Source organism: Grammomys surdaster, unplaced genomic scaffold (genome assembly GCF_004785775.1).
Source record: "Grammomys surdaster isolate TR1022 unplaced genomic scaffold, NIH_TR_1.0 171, whole genome shotgun sequence".
Classification (NCBI taxonomy): domain Eukaryota; kingdom Metazoa; phylum Chordata; class Mammalia; order Rodentia; family Muridae; genus Grammomys; species Grammomys surdaster.
The window spans coordinates 1,119,041-1,135,544 of NW_021604619.1; the positions used below are offsets into that span (position 1 = coordinate 1,119,041).

Genomic DNA, 16,504 nt, shown 5'->3' on the forward strand with positions numbered 1-16,504 from the left:
AAACACTAATTGTTACATGGCACGGACCACTCAAACTAGGTGCTGGGACGGGGGGTGGGGGGGAATAAAGGTACAGAGAGCTGCAGATGATCTCAACAGCGCCATCTAATTAAATGGTGTGTTAGGAGGAGAAGGTTCTCCACTCCAAGTGTTTGGACAATGATCTCTCTTTTTTGAATACCTTGTTCTATACTGCCGCTTCGGACTGGCACCTGTGGGAGCTGTCTTCCGCGGCGACTGCCGAAGGATGTGTCAGCTGGAGGAGACTGGGTCGGGCTTCCTTGTCGGTGCGTTCTGTAGGCAAACAGCAAAGGGAGGGTGAAGTTCCAGTAAATAAAACAAGTAAATAAAACACCTTTTCCAGTCACTACTAAAATAGTCATAAAACAACTAAATAGGTTCTTTGAAGTGAAATCAGATACCTCAAATGACACACACAAAAGAAACACTGTAAGAGGTTGGAGAGGGGCAGGTCTGGGACTGCCCTACACATTCTGCATGGTGAAATTCTTGAATGAAGCAGAATGGGACTGACTCAGTTTCTCCAGACTTTCTACAAGGCTGTACTTTCTTAAAGTCAATTAATTTTGGTAGTATCATGACTGAACTGACCACAGCCTCTGGATGTTAAAATACAAAAAAAAAAAAAAAAAAAAAGAATAGGCTCCCACTCCACTGGTACACATTTGAGAGGCATTTGGGATAATGAGTTATTGATGCACAGCCTGACACTAGTTACCAATCAGTTGTGCGTTCGTTTTAAATAGAAAGAAACAACAAACCTTGAAATGGATTTTAAACAGCCTCGGACACATGCTCCAGGGTATTCCAATGGCAGGATTAATATTGGAGATGAAAATATGGAGAAGCATGCAGGTATACTTCATTCTCACCCAGATAAAGCTGACCCCCCCACCCCCCCCCTCTGCTGGAGTTCAAAACTTCGTTAACTAAACAAATTTTAAATGCTACTTGATTTTATGAATACATATAAAAGGCTACTTTTAGAAATCCTAGTTTAATAAACAAATACATATTTTAATTCTGAGTCAACTCGTCATAAAACATTTCATGTAATAAAGTACGTATGATATGCCACACACAGATGAAAGGACAGCACACAGCCAGATTCAGTTTTCGATGGTAGCTAACCGGCAGGAAGTAGAGAATACGGCCAGCACAGTGAGTAGATGCGAGTGGTAGAGGATGCAGGAGCGGATCAAGTGCCACAAAGCAAAGGTTAAAAACTATGGTGTCATAATGAGTGAATGCTTCGAGTGCGCAGGAAAGAACAACACCACACCAACACCCGGCAGCGGGACACGAATGCTGGGCTGGACACTGAATAGCAACCTTGTCAGAAGCGGAGAAGGCGGCGCTGACCCTCCGGGGGCAAGGTGGTGCATAGAACACAGGGTTCTGACACTAGAGTGCTCGCTCGACCGGGAGCGAGTGGGATGCTTTCCCCTAACGACTGGTTGATCGGTTGCTCTTGGGATTGCGTATCCCCTTCTAGAAAGGCATGGTGGGAGAGCCCTAAAACATCAGTGCCAAAAAAGATCTTCAGTCAGCAGGTTTCATTAACTTAACAGCAACACATTTGTCCAAGGAAAACCTGGATACTCTTAAAATACAAGAGGAACACTCACCACACAATTATTGAGACGGAAATGTCACTGTCGACAATCCACAGGTATGTCATATTATAAAGGACCAACCTAGGTTCCCCTCATATAATGAACCCTTCATAGTCAAAGACATCAGTCTTTGGTTGGGTTATTGAACTGTATGTCCAGTGTGTCAATCACGTAGAGCAGAAGGGTAGGAACACAACAAAGATTTGCTGATTGAGTGTGTGCTGTTACACTGATTAACACCATCCTATTCCATAAAAACGTGAACTGGAAATGTGTGGACGTTTTTATAACGTTCATAGTTTTATGGTGTAAGAGGCAAGTCTATGATGAATAGAAAGCTAAAAGGGCATGCCTCTTCAGCTTAATCTAAGACTATGAAATAAAAACAGAGCTTAAACAGAATTTCATTGTCTTATACACCCGATTAAGCACAAGTAGCTAATGTGTGGGTAAAATGGATTCTCTTAGATATGACAGTATCTGAAATGTATTTATGAATACAGTGGTAGTTATCTTGATATGGTATTCAAAATCATTATGAAGTATACAGTGGTAGTTATCTTGATATGGTATTCAAAATCATTATGAAGTAATTTTCTGAATTAAGTACTAAGAATTAAAATGGAATCATAGGCATGCATGTGTATATCTATACCTAAAATAGATTCATGCTTTTGCTCCTTGTGTCATTTTAGTATTATTTTGCTAAGTGATGTGATTGAAGTGACTGTCGGGTATTGACAAGAGTGTAAAACACCTCATCCTTATGAATTGCAAAAATGAGAAACGTGGTTACTGTCTTTAAGTACGAGAACAACACGTATTGGTTACCCAAAATGAATTCATGAAGACTTTACACCACTTTCATTTAGCTTAATATTCTTTTAAGTCAAGCATTTCTTGCAACAAGACTGACTTTTGCTTCAAGCTATGTCTTCCATTTCAGAACAATAAAGAAGGAAATACCAGTTTTCAGAGAGCAAGAGAGTGCAGCTTACATCTGTAATAAAGGTGGCATTTTATCCTCTCAGGTTGTGGATTAAGGCTTTATTAGATATTGACTTGTCCTGAAACCTCACCTGTCATTGCCACTTCCAACTTATAAATAGATGATGTTCTACTTACTCCCATAGTTCATCTGTTCTGAATTGATTTTCACATTAACTCAACCATCTAAAACTGACTGAGATGGGAAGAATTTATATGACCGTACTATCTCCAACACCAAACAATGTTTTATCTATTCCTCTTTATAATCCATTATTAAAAGAATCATCTTGTTCAAAATACGAATTTTTGGTTGTGACTTAAAAGTTAGATTGGACAGATGTCACATCAGTAACAGTGTCTCTTGGAAATTACAAATTCACTAAAATCTTACTTTATCCCTTGATGAAATTTCTAAGCAGCTATGAACAACTCAAATGTGACCTGGGATAAGACTGATTTCATCCAAGTATATGGAAAATGTTATGACAACCATTTTCAGAAGGATTTGAATGGATTCTAGATGAGTATTCTAGTGTTCTAACTCCATAACATTTGACTTGAGAACTGTGTTTGAGATGGAGGAAGGCTGGTAGACCCTGAAAGGGGCCACAGTGTTCCGAATCAAACAATTTGCACAAGATCTGTTTTATTTACTTTTTCCTTTACGTAAAACAACTGTCCACATGTCCCAGTAACAAAGTGTTTCTTGCTACAAGTCAATCTATGGAGTGCAGACCAGAGGAGAAATAAAGCTACTTTGATTGAGCAAGAGAGATGTGGTCACAAGCTTGAGTTCAAAGGGAATGAACTGGAAAAGACAGGACCAAAGTGTTGCAGAGGAGAGGTATGCTTTGTTTAGGCGAATGGAAGGAACCGGTTAAGACATTTCAAGGTACAACAGTGTAGAGTCGAGAGCATCAGGGCTGTTAAGCCTTGATAATTTTTACAAAATGGGGTATACTAGGAAGAAAAGATATAAGAAAGAAACGGGAGAGACTTAGAATGATCTTGAATGATCTTGTTTGAGAAGAAAACCAAATATGGATGGCAGAAAACGGAAGTTTTAAGGAATAATAATATAAACAATGAGATCTTTAATGTTAGTGTAGGGACATCTACATTCTAGGCTCTGAGTATGTGTGACTGTGCATTAACAGGGATTCATGCGTGTGCCTATCTGTGATATTTTGTGCCGTATTCCTTTTAAATTACAATTGCTACTATTCTATAAGTAAAACTGAGTATCATTCAGAAAGACAGGATCCACACAGGTTTGCTGAGAACCAACAGGGCCTTATTTTCTAAAAAGTTGACATAGGTGTATGCAATTGATTCTTTACTTTTGTGCAGTCTACTCGAACCTGGCATGCTAGAGGAAAATAGAATAGAGGGACTCATGATGTAATTACTGGAACAGGGCTTGTTCTTATACCATGGGACAAAAAAAGGAAAAAAAGAAGAATTTCAAACAACATGTACACCTAAAAATTGAGTGATTTAGTATGGTTTAAAGGAATCATGATCTGAGAGTTTTCTATAATTAAAATGTCTTTAAAATGACATTTAATGAGTCTGCTCTGTATCCTCTTTCATGAGTCCACACATATATGTATACAGTAGCTCACTGTCAGTCAGTGTGTATCCAGTCACATCCTAATTTTGTACACCTTACTCTACAGTGAAAAGTTGGACCTAAACACAGTTCATCTCAAACTTTAGATCTTTAGCCAGACATTTCCATTTTTGCAAACAGCCACAGTTGGAGCGTAAAACTAAGGCTTGGATATTTTGTTCTTAATGATTTGCTAAAGAGGTAAGAATATACATAGTATTTGAGTTTCCAGGGGTTTATTCAGAGCTAGCCTTTTGCAGGCTTGCAAATGCTTCTTCCCATAGCTACAACACATTAACAAGTGCCTCTGTATGCAATTCCAAATAGTAGTATCAGTAAACATCCAGCAGTCAGAATCCAGAATGAGGTATCACTAAGAGAAAGGTACAGGAAGGAGATGCAGAAATGATGGGGGCCTTTCTTAGCTGAACCCCCACAGAGGTGAAAAGAGAGGCTTTATCTTACTAGGGAGTTCTCTTTGGCACCTTTCTTGTTTGCTTGTTTTGTCATATTGTCACTTGTTTGATTTTTATTTATCTTATTTGACTATTATTCCTTAGAAGCTTGTTTACTTTCTAATGAAAGACAGAAAGGGTATGGATTCAGATGGGAGAGGCCATGGGGAGGAGCTAGGAGGAATTGGTGAGGAGACCTAAATCAGAATATATTGTATAAAATCCACTCCAATCTATTAGATGAAAGTGAGGGAGAGAGAGAGAGAGAGAGAGAGAGAGAGAGAGAACACAGTGAAGACATACAGAGAGAGACACTAAGAGAACCTCTAACAAGTCATTGTACATTTCAAAACATTTTCTCGTGAGGCCGTGGCACTCAATGACAAGTCAAAGGGGTCAATTTTTCAGTTTGGGGTATTGCCAAGTGGTAGAATATTTGCCTAACAATTTTATGACCTTAGGTTTCATTCCAAGCAGAAAGAAGAAAGAAAGGAAAGGAGAAAAGGAAGGAAGGAAGAATAGAAGGGAAGGGGAGGAAGTAAAGTAGGAAGGAAGAGGGGAAAGATGGAGAAAAGAAACCAATGTGCAAAGTCTTCACATGGTGGACGAATTCATCTTAGTGACAGGGTTGTCCTTATGTCCAACTCAACTCAGAGCTCCTGTTGAAACTACAGTTAATGTGACCTAGAAAATAAGCGTCAACTGTCTTGCAACCCGCATTTAACAATCTGCTTCAAAATTAATTATGTAGCTTAGATTTCAATAAGACCAATCAAGTACCTTAATTATCAACAAACAAAACCACTTATATAAAAAGCCAGTGTTCCACAGTGATCCACAGGATCAACATCTCTGTGGATCATTAGATTTCAGCTGCGTTTCCCTCTTTCCAGTTTAAGCAACCCATTGATATTGCTCGTCTTAATTTTTAGCTTTCGATGTGGGATGGAAATGCTGATCACTACTTTCTCACTTAGACCAGAACTCCAAGTGGCATGTTTTTGACCTGAGTGAATACTGAACTCTACAGGCTCTGACTTGTTCAAGCCGACTCAAGTACCCCCACTGGAAGTTCTTCATCTATTCTTAGGTATTTTTGTGCATTTGCCAGTTCTCAAAGGGATCTATAATTTTGAAACTCAAAAAATCAATTTTCCAGTGCCTTGGTTTAAGGACTAGGAGTATTTCTTTTCTTTTTTTTATTATTTTATTTATTTAAATCAAATCATAATTTTACGTATTCACACAGGGGTTATAAACACAGAAAGACAGCACGTGGGGAAGGGGGTGACACCAGAGCGTGGGTGTTCAGGGGGAATACAGATATCTTTCAGAACCGGGTATCGGCTGGGTGAGGGTTCAGGGGACAGGTCACTATGACTCTGCCTATGATTCACTTGTCCTTATCTAAGTTGGTATTATCTGCCAAGGCTACCTGTTTACAAGGTCTATGACTACTCAGGCTGGTAAAATTCAACAAAAGCTGCCTGTTTACAATAGCTTATAGCCATCTGTTTCAATGTTTTTCCACAGAGACCCAAGATTTGGTGTTAGTATACATGTATGACAGGTCTATTGCTGATATTAGGCCTATGGCTGATTTTAGGCCTTCAGTGTATAAGCAGGGCTGCCCCTGACATCACCTCCCTTCTCTATGTATAGAAGGGCCGTGGCGATTCTAATCTTGTGAAGGCAGGGATAGAGGCCTGACCTCCAGTAATTGAAGGGGACTTTGTAATGGCTCAGGTCCCCCTGTCATTGTCCAGTGAGGCATGAGGGCCATACCCATCCCGATGTCTTTTTGACTAGTCATATTTCATAAACAGACTAAGCGTCTTTAGCATATTAACAAGGCAGAGTCACGTCAGTCTTGACCTCACATACAAACAATGTCCAGTTCAGTTTTTAGCTTCCCTTTCCTTGCAACCTGATTTACATTCTCCGTTCAAAAATAGGCACTTCAACTAAAAATAATTTTTCATGTTTTGGAAATTTTCTCACATTTTTCCCATTCGCTAGGTAATCTAGTTTTATCTGTTGACTTGCTTCAGTAAGGCTGGTCTGTTGAATATTTTCAAATTCCAACACTCCCTACCTCATACCTCCGCTTTCAATCTACCTGTGATACATCTGATATCCCACTAATCCATCTGTGCTTCCATGTATTTATGTCACTATGGCTCCCTAGGTGACACTGTGGATGTGTCCAAAGACGTGTCCATGTGCTGTGCCTAGAGTTACTCGACAGCTTTGAAACAGAACTGCAAATCAACAATTATTCCTCAGATTTTTTTTTTTACACGAACACAGCCAATAAGTACATCTATCAAAATCAAGAATTTTTTAGATTATACCTTTGTTGAAAAGAAGACTTTTAAGAAATATGTGATACTTTTCAAATATTTAACACACACTCAAGTTATTTACACTTTCCAAGTTATGTTTCACTGGAAGCATTTAAAGTCATTTGAGAAACAAGGCATCAAAGGTTCTAGCACATGGATGAGCATGGGCTTGTGTTTAATCCTCAATAAAATGAGATAGCGTGCAGGGAGGACAGGATGCGGGCTTGTTTATTAACACCCACTATTTAAGAGCAGACTACACAGGACACTATTTCATGTCGTCAGTGACTTTTCTCACACGGTAGTTGATTCATTTCCACGACACATCAAGCATCACAATTTGAGTCTGTGAGCTGAGCAGGAAGGCTAAAGGAGAGGCAGGGCACACTCGAGTCTACATCAAAGATGGCAGCACTGAACGACATCAAGCCTACCTGTCTGCATCAGAGGCTGTGCCTTTCCTAGACTGTTTTTGGATGCTAGATCTTTCAGACTTTCTGGAGTGCCTGTGGGAATGAAATGTTAAAGAAATACAAAATAGATGATGAATAAAGCTACATTCACATCTAACAACGAAACAACAACAACAACAACAGAGATGAAGAATGGCAGCTAGTTTACCCAAATGGTTTTGTCAGTCAATACTTTCACAATTAAAAAGTATACATGTATAGAAATCAAAATGAATGCTGAATGGAAGTCACGAGTGGCTTACAGAAGGTGGGAGATGATGAGATTGAGCTAGTTTAAACACATACATCTATAGCAGTGATCTGGCATGGATTCTTACTCAGTAACTTTACTTGCCAATGAAGTAAAAGAAGTGATAAAAGCTAGGATGAGAAGCGGTACAGTGATAATGGCTTAGGTGCTGAAGGACCACACAGGGAACAATTGACAATTAATGTGGCAGATGAAACTCTGTGCCCTAGAGTATTTTTGTTTTCTATCACATACATATGAAGGGGGGGGTGAAAGAAAGATGTTGACAAAGGTAAAAACATTTAAGCCAACCACGAAAATTTGTCTTTTAATGGATAGTAAAGATGCCTAGTTAAGTAGGGAGAAATTCAAAAGCTAACCACACCTGATGTAACAGAGAATAAAAGCCTGAAATTTTACTTTCGAAAAGTACACGTAACACTCAACACCTGGAAATTAAGATGTCATTCCCTCCTAAAACCGATGTACATAGAGAAAGTGTGTGAGAGAGATAATATTTAATGTGCCTTACATATACCTGTTTAGCCTATAATGTATGAAATATTATGTGAAAAATTACTATTATGTGTGGGTATTTATAGTGTATATGTGTATATAGACTTAGGACAGGAACGTATATAAGGTATATAACATATGTTGTGTATATATATATATATATATATGATACACATATATCTAAAAGATTATTACAGTTGTCAATTAGTCAAATATCATTTCACATAGTTATGCACAGTGGTTCAGATTTGAAGCAAATAATATAAAATATCATGGCCTTCAAACACATCCTTTTTCAAAAATCATAATGTTAATTTTTGTGTTATTATTCAATCTTTACATTTTACGCCTATCATATTGCCCATAACCCTTTCTTTGTTAAGGCATGTATCTGTTCTTACTTAGAATGGCAGGCATCCTAGCTAAGTGCCTCTCAGGCATGAGACACACACAGTAAAGCATCAAGTCTGCCTTCCCAAGTGTGCACTCTTCCACTCCTGCCAGCTCACACCATTTCACTTCTTTAATACAGGTGTGAGTTCCTCAGCTGGAAGAATATACAACACATACCTAAGTCGATGGCTAATCGTTTTCATGGTGGCTAGGAACAAATGCTTGTTTCTGAAAACTGAGGAAATCCTGGAGGCCACAGCACAGAAGGAGGTGAGGGGTGGGGAAGGAAGAAGCTGGGTAAAGAAGATGGAAGGGTGGGACATCAAAGTAAGAGTTATGTGTAACTTATGGACACTTTGTGTATGGTCCTAACAGTGGTCAAGGACAACTGCCTGAGGGCCAGAGAAGCCTTTTCTCCTCTTCTGGGGACAGGGAGCGGGGAAGATGATAAGTGTGTTTCATCTGTGTTTCTCCTCACCCCATCTTTCACCCACCTGACATACTTGTTCAGTATCTTTATGTGGGAAGCAACCTTTGCATATTTCTGGAACATGTCCATGAATCAGTTACATATGAGTGTCAGCCTTTAGCAAACCGACATTGTTACTACTGAAAGTTGAAAACTTAACAGTAAAAGAATCTGTTGCAGCTACATTGTATAGTGTGGGGCAAGGTGATGAAAGACAACATAGAGAAGCAAAATGGGTGAAGAGGAGTGTAAATTTGAGTAGATTAAGGACTTAGAAGCAAGTATGGACTGTAGCTGTATTTAGATTATTCAGGAAAGGACAGTTAAGATTGTGACATTTAACCAAAACATAAAGTGGTACAAGTGTGTGTGTGTGTGTGTGTGTATGCACGTGTGCATGCACGAGCCTTATGTAAAAATTTTTATGGCTTAAGACAAGTATGAACCTGGTTACCTCAAGGACGAGAAAAGCAGCCATCATATCAGTGTTTGAAAGTGATTTGTAAGATGTGAAGACAGGACAAGGATGGAGGACATAGTAAAACAGGTCCACACATCTCCTTCCTTTGTTGGTTTTAATCTTTTTTGTTAAGGAGACTTCTCTTTCTCTTTAAAGGGCATTTTAAATTTTGTGAAAGATTGTTCTAATGACACCTATGAGGATATGTGTTTATAATTCTTGGAACTACTTAACATCTTTATAATTCTTGTAGCTACTTGAGATAGCCTCAAATAGAGCACAAATGGTAGATATTTAGTTGTCAAAACTCAATGTACAGCAGGAACAGAAATGAATGTCCTAATGATTTTTCTACTCTAACTTTATATTCAAAGCTATGAATATATTTTGTATTTAAATTACACCTGTCTTTGATATAAGTAGAAGATTGAGATAGGTAAAATAGAAAGGTTAGGTTTGAATAACTCATCTATATTAATATAATATGCAATCAAAATTACTGATCAGATGATCATAAATTAGGTCACAGGGAGCAGTACTTAGTGTTGAACATCAATCCCCTAAATGTTCTACTGTCAGTGTCTTGGTCTAGTTAGGTTACTACTGTAACATTACTCATCAAAATGCATTTAGTTCTGTTGAATATTTTGTTTGAAAACTGCTGCTACAATGCCAACTTTTTAAATGATAATTGCAGCAAAAAGTATGAGGTCAGAATCAGGTGGTTGCTTAGAGTTTGGTAGAATGGGAAAGTTTGATCAATATTACCAGGTTATACTTTGATAGATCAAGAAGTAGGTTACAGCTTAACAAGAGTGGAGACAGGTGATAATATACTCTACCTAAAATCTAGATGAGAGACAGGAGGACTTCACTATAGAAATAATATTGAGGAGACCAATATGATAACCTTACAAAATATCACATGGTACCCACAGTATCCATATGATGCTTATGCCTTCATATATTACTTAAAATTATAAAATGTTATTTATTTTAGTGGAATCGACAGTCAAAATTTACACTGAGAGAAAAGAAATAACTGAGAATATGATCTTTTCTTTTATATCAAATACATATAAAAATTTGATTGTATTATTTTCTGGACTTCAGTAAAACAGAAAATTCCACAAATAAAGCATAGCTTCTGCTTTATTAATACTTTATGCAGAAGGACGGGTGAGTTATTTTATGGCACCAGCTTATGCTTCGCCATAATGGGACAACAGGGCTCAGTCTTAGGCTCAGAGTCATGCAGAACCGGAGAGCTCAGCTATTCCCTTAATAACTAGCTAAGTTTGCAAGCAGAAACAATGCTAGAAAATGCAGAGACCCTTAGCCCATGTTCCACAGTTCTTAAATATCTGGTACAGCCACCATGTTCTCATGCATATAGGCTCTACAAAAGTTCTAGGAATCTTTACTAGTATTTTATTGTTCCTACTGTTTCAATGGCTAAAAAGTGAAATTATTTAAAGTTCTCATTTACCTACATAATCGGCTCTTATAAATACTCAGAAATATAAAAATCCTACAATCATATGGTAGATATCAAGTTACTTATGAGCTTTAAAGCATAGCCAAATGTAAAATGCATGCCTATTTTATTATTTAATTGAAGCAAATGCTGTAATTAGAAAACTGGGGCTATCTGTAATCTAACTTGTTTCTTTTAAAATTCCTTTTAGATATAATTTGTATTTATATTAATTTTATCTACATTTTAATGAATAATCAAAGTAGGAAATAATTCTCTGACAACATAGGTAAGTAAATATTTTCTGAAGATTTCACAAAACTTTTATATGTATTTCTCTACATATAGTTCATTTACTAAACAACTGAATTGATACACTTGTGACATTATTTAATGATAATATTTGCTAGGAATTTGTGATCATAAAGTATGTTTTAGTTAGAGGGGAAGGTAAGACAAATCTGAGTATTTTCACTATATAGAATAGTGATGGCATAAGCATAAATTTCTGTATGTTCAGGATGGCTCTTTTGTCTATGGCTTTTTTTTTTATGGTTGAGTTGTCTTACAGTGGAAGGCCTATCTCTACCTTCTTACTTTCTTACAAGATATAATAAATTCATGAGAAATTAATAATGAACACACTTCATCTTATATAGTGCTCATTTCATGTTTGTGACAGTTATCTGGGCACAAAGCATCTGAGCATGTGATACATCTTGTTGTACACTAACTCTGCCTGCACATGAAAAGTGATAACTGTTGTGTGAATCAAAATAGTGATTTTTTTATTGATTTCATCAAAATAGTCAATAAAGCAAGATAATTTTAAATCAAAATGGATCACTTGATATAATTGCTCGAGTTGTCTTACAGATAAGTAGAAGGTGTGGAAAAAGAAGAAAACCTGGTTACTTGTAAAATAAGCAAGAGCTACCTCAGCTCAACAACTTAACTGAGAGCAAGCCCAGTGGGTGCAATATTATTCAAATAGATTTAAGAAAATGGTGATTTTTATCAAATGACTTCAGTACATTCAAAGTAACAGGCGTACCAGTGTAAAAATCTTTCAATGCAAATATAGGAAGTAGTAACTCTGTATCTTAAAGTAACATTTTCATTAGTACAGGATTTATCATAAAAACGAAAAGATGAGTTAGATCATCATAATACTTGGCATTATCACATCATAATAAATGTATAATTAAGCTATGAGAATCAAAGCTATGAGAGTCCGAATACCTTCGGACATTTTAAAATGGTTTTCTTCCAAGTAGTTATTCACTTATTTGCAAGGTTTTGCCTGATTTTAGATGTAAGATCGCATGTGCACTATGTTTTATAGAATTATAGGCTGAAAATTTTACAAAATTACTTCATGTATTTTAAATATTTAATGTTAAATTATATTCAATATACATATTTAAATCTGTATATCAAAATAACAGTGAGGGTAACCGCTCTCTCGTTTGAATGATGTTAAAAATAGATTTTTAATAAGACTCCTAAGGTATTTTCACAGTTTTAAAGTCAGAAATATTCCCTAAGGGTCAAAACTAGCTAGTTGTTTTTTGTTGTTGTTGTTTTTCTTTTTTTTTTAAGAATTTTGTTTTAAAGTATCTTACAAGTTCTAGAAGAAATTTTAGACCTAGATAAATATGCTTCCATGTTGAATCTGAGTAAGTGTGTGGTACGACCTTAGAAGCTTTGAAGAATGTCATCTGTTGACACTGAATCAGACAGACACAGTTCATTAAAAGTTACATGCATGTAAATCCATACATAGGTGTCTATGTACACATTGTGCTGTGGGAAATAAAAAGGCAAAGAAATGCCTTATGACCTTATAAGACGTCTAGTCTCAACTGTACAAGTCATTACTAAATTCAGAGTATTTTTGGCTCTCAGTGTTTAAGTTCAACTAACTCCACAGCCATATTATTCATTTTATTCAAAATCTAATGTTACAGTCATTTCATTTGACATTGGTACGAACTTCAAAATGATTATGTCCATGTGAGGTAGCCTATGTGCAGCTCTGGTGAGGTAACATGTGCTTATTAAGCTTGGTCAGGATGTTGACAAAAATGGTTACATAGCACTGGGTGAGAGTAATTCCTCTCTCATTTTCATGGGCACTTAGTATTCTTACAGTTGAATAAGAGTTTATTATAAACTCCATTTTATTTTACATAGCAGTCAATAAGAATTTAGGTATCTTAAATGCATTGCTTATGGTTAAATATAGGGCTTAGTCACGAATACATCATTACAGAGAAGCAAAATCCAGGTTCAAATTTTGTAAGTTCATTTCTGTTCCAAACATCTATCTTGTAGTTACTTATAGAGAAATTAGATAATCCAAATAATTGATTCATGTTGTTAATTGAAAGTAATGAAATTATGTGTATGCTGAGTTGAGGTGTTAATTTTGCATATTCTGCTTAATAAACACCAACTCAAGCACATTTATATTCATCATTAATTTGAGTAATGTCTAATCATTAGATTGAATCACGGTTCTGTTTTGGCATACATTCAGAGAGTTGTCTTCTAAATGGAAATTTCCAATTTCTTCAGGGCCAGTCCCTTGTCTGTCTTGATCACTGTCCTGAGATCACCCATCAGATGACAGTCCACAGTGGGCACAGAAGTTCTTGAGTGAGTGAGTAGCAAAGCAGATCTATGACTTTCAATTTCCATCTAAAATGATGTCCTATTTTTATTTTAAATGCCCTTGCTCACATGTAGACTGGAAATGATGTCAGTTCTTCTAGTTCCATAACCTCAACTCTACAAATGCAACAGTAGCGTAGGGAATAACTTTCACTTTCAAATATGTATTCAAATATTAAGAGGTAAATGTTTTAAGGATTTAACATGAAAAAACAAAATGAGTCTTTTTATAAAATGCCAGTTTATAAGATTATAAATCTCATCACTGTAAATGATATGAATTTGTTCTATGCAATTTAGATATTCTGCTTAACAAACTGAAAAATTCCCGATTGTGTACATATACAGAAAATAAAAGTTACCACTCTGATAAGGCTATAATTACTAAGTGACAAACAAACATAACAGGATATATATATATATATATATATATATATATATATATATATATATATATATTTTACCTGCTGTATTTCAGAGACTGCATTATTTCATGTCTAATAAATATTGCATGTATTCATTGAATTTCAGCTGAAGTGAAATTTTCACACACCCCAAAAGTTCTGTGACTATTCATCAAAAATACTTAATATCGAAACTATTTGTATGTATAGAGAGATCTTTATCTTTAAACATCACAAAACAAGAGAATGGCAAGCTGAGAGCTGTGACAATGGAAGGCACATACTGTGACACCTTTACACATCAGCATGGAGTGGATTCAATGCAGAGGTGACTGGCTTCAAAAATGTACCTTGTTGACTGACCCTAGCTTTTGACAATAATTTAAGCACAGTATATAAAGTACATGAACAAGATGTCCTACTTCGCATCAGGCTTGAAAGACAACCCAAACCTTACAGTTCCTTCTCAGCATTATTTATACAGTCACAAGGCAAAAGAGCTGAGATTAAATTATCAAACAACGCAACCAACAATATGTTGCATGGCATATTTTTAATATATTCTGGTGCACTTAAAATTTTCTATTTATCCCTAGGCAGAAAAAAAAAGTGATCCATAAATGTTTCTAAAAATTAAAAACACTGGAAACAGAGACACATCAAACACATCCCTTCGCTGGATGCTGACTCTATATTTCAAATAAGCCATTTGCTATGCCTTTCTCATTTCGATACAGGTTTTGAGGTGCAGACTTGTGTCCAATCACTGGAGGGATCACAAGTCTGGCTCTGGCTCTCGAATGGAAGCGCATCACCACCAACGTCCCCCTCAGATTCCTTCATTCTGCAGCTATCAGCCTCTAAAGCCACTTGTCTGTGAGGAGGTGACTAGTACCTGTCATTCTCCGGAGATGCATGCTGGATTTGAATCCTGGGGCTAGCAGGTCTCCTCCTATCTAGGGAGGGGGACCATCTACCCCTGTTTGCCCAGTGAACAAGACAGGAAAGAAACAGGACATTTAGTAACTCTTAAAATAAAATAATTTACGGAACAGTAGGACTGGAATAATGCCCCCGAAAGTCAAGTATTTGTTCTATAATTTAATCGTAGATAAACTTAGATGTGATAATAATATATCTAATGAGTGTTTTTTAGATACATAGGAATATGCCTATGTACCTACATATCTATGTAAACATAAAATGCGAATGTGCTTACGTCTGGAAAGATGCCTATTTAAAAGACATCTCTTATGCCGCTCAGTGTAGAAACAGTGACGTGAAAAAAATAATTCATAAGGCAGTTACCAATGCTGTCTTAAGTTTTCTTGCAGAAAACCAAACCCCAATTACTGAAAATTAAATCTAGAAATAAAGATAAAAAAAAAAGGACGTTAAAAATTCTGCTAATCTGTATCCACGAACGTGTCTCCAAACTCACTGGACAATTTGCCTTTTATTTCAGGATTTATAATAATATTTTTCTGAGTAATACTTGAACAAAAGCATTGTCACTACTAAATCATTTTGGGATTCAGAGAGTGTATATCAACAATCATTTTTAAAATCTGGCTGAATAATTAAAAGAAATAAAGCAGCTGAATAAAGGTCAGGCTTAGACATTTCATATACTAAGTCGGATCTCAATATTGTAGCCAGGTCATTTGTCTAGATATTGGCTTCCTCACATGCACTAAGGGACTAATTTGAAAGATTTTATAACTATGGAATGAACATGAAGGTAGCACTTAAAAAAACACTACATTCATGCCATTGAACTTGCCTTTTTTTGATTTAATTGATAATTTTAAACACAAGAAGCAAAGCTGTCAGTGTGTAACTGGGATATCTGAGGTCTGCAGACATTTGGTACTAAAAGCCTCCCAGAAAGCCTTTTTTTCATAAGACTTCGACAGATTCAGTGTTGTTCAATTGTTCTTTGCAGACACAAAATAACAGAATGTGAATTGAAGAAAAAAAAATAAAACAACTCTTGAACTTGGAAAGTAATTATTGTATATAATATATTGAGATACTTCTAATTATGTAATCACTTTGTTGTTGAAAAATGGTCAATTCCATCTAAATTTATGTGTTTATCCTGTATAACTATATAAAGTTTCTGTAAATTCCAGATCTCCAGTTTCTTTCTGTCCAGTGTCTTTGCTAGACAAATCCTTTGATACATTAACTTACACAGGAATCATTGGAGCTTGGGTTTGGATTTATATACTTGGACACACTTATTTTGCCTTGTGTGAAAAGGAAATTGCATGCAATCTTTATAACCAGCTTAGCTTCAGAGCATCTAGTTGTCTAGAATTTCCAAGTAATTACCCCTTTAAGAGGTAGAAGGGTTACATTTATA

The 16,504-nt window shown here is 36.3% G+C and overlaps 1 protein-coding gene across 36 annotated transcripts in view; it reads right to left on the bottom strand.

Annotated features, from left to right (window-relative positions):
* Rims1 (regulating synaptic membrane exocytosis 1) overlaps positions 1-16,504 on the bottom strand; it is a 481,904-nt gene that overhangs the window by 107,957 nt on the left and 357,443 nt on the right. For 12 of the 36 annotated variants that reach the window (XM_028767193.1, XM_028767196.1, XM_028767225.1 and 9 more), the window contains 2 exons: positions 7,474-7,545; positions 182-294 (listed from right to left, as the gene is read on the bottom strand). In XM_028767193.1, the coding sequence (XP_028623026.1) occupies positions 182-294; positions 7,474-7,545 (185 nt within the window). Of the gene's footprint in view, positions 1-181; positions 295-1,353; positions 1,537-7,473; positions 7,546-15,031; positions 15,116-16,504 lie in introns of those variants that run through there. The other 24 variants (XM_028767198.1, XM_028767197.1, XM_028767227.1 and 21 more) reach the window with 7 other exon arrangements.